The sequence below is a fragment of the Pyrus communis genome, chromosome 5 (genome assembly GCF_041283825.1).
Source record: "Pyrus communis isolate YQ-2024b chromosome 5, ASM4128382v1, whole genome shotgun sequence".
Lineage (NCBI taxonomy): Eukaryota > Viridiplantae > Streptophyta > Magnoliopsida > Rosales > Rosaceae > Pyrus > Pyrus communis.
In genome coordinates, this window is record NC_142569.1 from 19,644,798 (window position 1) to 19,649,767 (window position 4,970).

Consider the following 4,970-nt stretch of genomic DNA (forward strand, 5'->3'; position numbering starts at 1 on the left):
AGTCGGGGTTTATGGAGTTAGGGAAGTGAGAGACGATGATGGCTTGGATTTCTTGGATCCGTTTCTGTCAAACCCAATATTGCAGACTTGGAGATCCTCTGAGATGGAGAAGAGGAAGGAGGAGAGAAGCAACACGAGGTGAAGCCTGAGGTGAAGAACAGAAAGGGAGGTGAAGCGGTGAATCGAAGAACAGAAACACGAGGTGAAGCGAAGAACAAAAACGGGACTACGAATCCCCTCGTTTTTGGTGGCTCTCGCTAAGCCCACCTAGGGCAGGATTTAGTCGGCACGAGTCCGGCTTAATCCCATTAAACACAATCCTAATTTACACCAAACACTGGACTACTAATCCTAACTAAGTAGTCCAATCCAGTGAAACTTAATCCGGCCAAACAAACGCGCCCTTAAGCCTTAACAAATAACAAAACCCTGGTCCCTGACTCCCTGTAACTAAAGCCGCCGTTGTAACCCTAACCCTTAAGCCTCTTCTCTCTCGTTCCCTACTTCCCTTCCGGCCTTCCCTGCCTTCAGTTCTTCTTCTTCAGTCTCGCGCAGCCTGAGGCCCTGAGCCAGTGAGCCTCATCTCTCTCTCGCTCTGTCTCTCTCAATCTGTAAATGCCTCATCTCTTTCTCGCTCTGTCTTTCTCAATCTGTAAATGCTTCATTGCCAGCTGTCCGGATCTGTAAATGCTTCATTGCCTAAGGTAATTTTTATTCCAAAATTCTGATCTTAATACAGTGTTGGGTACAGTCATGTGTATGATTTTGTTCTAAGTTTGAAGTTTCTTCATCAATGACCTTTGGAATTTCGTGTTATGATTATACAGCTGTACTCTCATGGGGGCAAAGGTACTGGACTCCCCGAAGACGATGACCTTTATGATGATTTAGATATGGATGAAATGGAATTGAATCTTGAAAATTATGAAGAACTGTTTGGTGTATCTCTCAATCACTCTGAAGAGCTTTTCAAGAATGGCGGGATTGATAGCTTGTTTGGGGCAAAGAACGTGTCCAGGGATTGTCAAGATGCGGTTGCTGCTGAGGTAATTTTGTCTCCTTATTTTCGTGTTTTATGATGCTCGGACTTTCGACTGTTTTTGTTCATTGGTTGGGTCCTTGTCTTAGACTAGACTACTGTATAACTAAAAATTGCTTTCTTTATCTTACAAGTAGCCGTTCTGAACTTTTTGGGTTTTTCTTTTGAATATTTCTTAATGTAGTTGGTAAAGTATGTCCAGATTTGAGTTTTTAAAATGTATTTGTAGTTAACTATTAGTGCTTTTTTCCAGGGGTCTTCAATTGGACTAGGAAATGCTCCACAGCCAGCTTGCAGTAACGCGGCATCTGCTGATTCTGTAATGAGTACGAAAACTGATCCAGTTATCTGCTTTCCAGCAAAACAAGCACATTCAAACCTTTCGTTTTCGGGCGTCACTGGAGAGAGTAGTGCTGGTGATTGTCAAGATTGTGGAGCGTCCTCAAAGCTTCTCATGGGAGAGCCGCCATGGTGTCATCCTTGCCCTGAGAGTTCCATGCAGTCAGCTAACCGTAGTAATGCTGTTATGCGTTACAAGGAAAAGAAGAAGGCTCGCAAGTAAGTGTACTCCAAAAAGTAAATATATTAGCAAGCGTGCACACAGAGACCACTATTTGTTCTTCATTCATTTATTAAGCCATCAATCGTTTTCTAGTTTCTTTGCCACTTTGTTTGATCACTTCTTGGAGTAGTCTTATGTTTGTTTCTTATTATTCGCCGTTTATAAAGATTTAACCATGTAGGGTACCTTGATTTCTTTCTCTACTTTCCTCTGGATGAAGTGGTTACACTTTCATGGAAGTCTTATTTGGTTATGAAATTCATAAATAGCTCTAATGTTTTGTTTAAAAGGCCTGTAGATGTTCATGAAGGTGCCATCTTCTGAATGCAACTTCCATTAAGCTTACAAAAGGAAGCTATGCTTCATATTACATTGGCAAATTTGAAATAAGATCAGAGGGATTTGTCCAGCAAACTTTTAATTTGTCTGACTTCATGGTGTTCTTGCTTGTCAATCATAATTTCTCAAACTTAACCATTGACGCTTCTTAGAGGAATTCGTTAAGTTTTTTAGATATTTATTGCTGCGTTGCTGTCCAGTCTCTTATTACCGCCAAAGTTGGGAGTATGGCTCATGAACTCTTAGAATTCATGAATTTTCATCTGTGCTTTCTTTTTCTATGTTTTATAGATATATTATTTCTCAAACAGTTGTGAACTCTCAGAATGGATGCAAGTTGTTTTCATATACTTTTTTTAAGCTATTTGGGGAAAAAAGCAAAAAAAATAAAAAAATAAAAAAAAAAAAACCAAACCGGGCCAAAACCGAACCGAGAAAACCGAACCGAATACAAACCGAACCGAACACAAACCGATAGAAAACCGAACCGAACCGAACCTAACAGTAATTTCGGTTCGTTTTCTGGTTTTTACAAAAAACCGAACCGAACCGAACCGAACCGAACCCACCCCTAGTCAGGGCAATTGTCCAAACTGGATATAAAATATTATAATATAAGGCGCGAACAAGGAAAATATATAAAATATTAAAATAAAATGACCATGACCCATCAGCATTATACCAGCTGGGTTTCAACTCGGCAATTATAAAAGCCCGAGTCCAAGTCAAGTCAATGGTGCGTAGCAAGCTCCCTCGCACTTATTTTTTACTTTTTATTTTTTATTTTCTTATTGTGTGGATAGCATGTTTTAGTCCTTATTGGTATAGCACCTGCTAGTTTCTTTATGAATCACTTAATTTGGTGGTGATAGGTAAGATGCATTTAAATTGTAGATAAATTTATTATAAACTTTTACAAAGAAATGTTGAATTAAAGCACTCCAAACAATTTCGTTTGGTGGGCAGGATGAGATAAGTTATTTTTTATGAGAAAAATTATAATACATACTGGATTGGCTACAAATCCAAAATAAGAGAAAATATGATGGGTTATGTAGCCTAACCACACACATGGGTTATGTAACCCATCCCTACCAATTCAATTCTATTCCTAAGATTAAATCTCATTCAACCTACCAAACAGGCACAGGACTTTTTGGTTGCCCCAAAAGAACTATTTTCAATCAAAATGGACATATATATCGGCCTTATAAAATTGGACAATTGTGTTGAATGTTAGAGAAAATAAGTCTCTTACTGAACAAGAACCACAAGGACCATGTTAATTCGAGTGCGAGGACAATATATTAGGAGTGGAGTAGTCAGTAGTGAGTGCGTTATATATAAGATGGCATAAAAAAAAAAACCATATTGACATTAACTAGTGGTACACGACTCTCTCTCTCTCTCTCTCTCTCTCTCTCTCTCTCTCTCTCTCTCTCTCTCTCTCTCTCTCCCTCTATATAACCCATACACGAATAGCACAATTGTGCATGCAAAACCGAAAAGCATGAAACAATTCATAAGTCACAAACTATGATTCAATTTCACCACATCCGTTTCCTCTCCTTTCTCATAATAACATTAGCAGCAGGCCTCTTCCCGGGTACCCATGCAGTCTACTATAAAGTCACCAACACTGCAGGGGGAACCCCCGGCGGAATTCGCTTCAACAACAAAATCGGAGCAGACTATAGCAGGCAAACCCTAGTCTCCGCCACCAACTTCATATGGAGCTTGTTCCAGCAAAACACAGCCGCGGACAGAAAGAGCGTCTCCAAGGTAACCTTAATTGTTGAAAACATCACTGGGGTGGCTTACGCCGTCAACAATGAGATCCACGTCAGCGCCAGCTACATAGCTGGTTACTCTGGCGATGTTAAGAGGGAGATCACCGGTGTGCTTTACCATGAGTCAACGCACGTGTGGCAATGGAATGGGAACGGTCAAGCCCCAGGGGGGTTGATTGAGGGAATTGCTGATTATGTGAGGTTGAAGGCAGGGTACGCGCCAAGTCATTGGGTTCAGCCGGGGCAAGGGGATAGGTGGGACCGGGGGTATGAGGTCACTGCTTGGTTTTTAGACTATTTGAATAGTTTGAAAAATGGGTTTGTAGCTGAAATGAATAAGAAAATGAGAACTGGTTATAATGCTAATTATTTTGTTGATATTCTGGGGAAGAATGTTGATCAGCTTTGGAGTGAGTACAAGGCCAAGTATGGAGGAAGATGAATTAATGTAGTGCTTCTGTAGCCTCATGCAGGCCAAGGACCGATGTAAGTAAATAAAAATGTTGTATTAATCTATTTGATCATAATAAAATGGTGTTCCAATTAATTTGTATGATAGTATTGATTGCATATTGTATATGTTACTAGACTATTAATTTTTTATTTTTTTGAAATTTGATGCAATAATAATTCATAAACTACTAGGTCCCGAAACCCTATGGAAGCCGCAAAAATGGTTGGAAGGTTTCCCCAAGGATCCTATGACCGTTTGTTTAGGGACCCAGGAACGCCTACCAGGGGATCTGTAGAATTCAGTAGCAATTCTCAACAGCATGCTTGAACTGTTGTATGTTGTTTTCTTTTTCTTTGTTTTAATGAACTAGCCAAAACAACGTCGTTTTGAGCAAGCCTTTGAAAAAAAAGTTATAACACTACAGATCCAAGCCTCTAACGCTTCATGGACCCCCCTCCCATTCCCTAAATCAAACCCCCATTCTTGTTCCTGACCACCACCACCAGTTGCCGGCGCACCGCGTTAACAGAAATATTTTGAAGCTTTTACACTAGGATCCCATGATCTCCCATGAAAAAAGGGTTTTTGTCAAACAGGTTAATGGATAGGACATGGATAGGATCCCTGGTTAATGGAGTGAGAGATATTTTTATGTGTGTAATGAGGAATAAGACCTGTTATTCGTATGCTTTTTTTTTTTTTTGTTTTTTTGTTTTTTTTTTTTTTTAACAAACAACATTTCCTACATTAAAAGGATTAATGAGTAGACTAAGCTTTACAAAAAAT

At 39.6% G+C, this 4,970-nt stretch overlaps 2 protein-coding genes across 2 annotated transcripts; both read left to right on the plus strand.

Moving 5' to 3' along the window:
* Positions 1-440: 440 nt before the first annotated feature.
* Positions 441-1,631, plus strand: LOC148696944 (zinc finger protein CONSTANS-LIKE 9-like). Its single transcript, XM_088694713.1, has 3 exons — positions 441-704; positions 828-1,046; positions 1,293-1,631. The coding sequence occupies exons 1-3, from the start codon at positions 657-659 to the stop codon at positions 1,599-1,601; spliced, it is 576 nt and encodes a 191-aa protein (XP_088550839.1). The 5' UTR covers positions 441-656; the 3' UTR covers positions 1,602-1,631.
* A 1,724-nt stretch (positions 1,632-3,355) lies between these two features.
* LOC137726932 (uncharacterized) lies at positions 3,356-4,288 on the plus strand. Its single transcript, XM_068465887.2, has one exon. The coding sequence runs from the start codon at positions 3,477-3,479 to the stop codon at positions 4,170-4,172; it is 696 nt and encodes a 231-aa protein (XP_068321988.2). The 5' UTR covers positions 3,356-3,476; the 3' UTR covers positions 4,173-4,288.
* Positions 4,289-4,970: the final 682 nt, after the last annotated feature.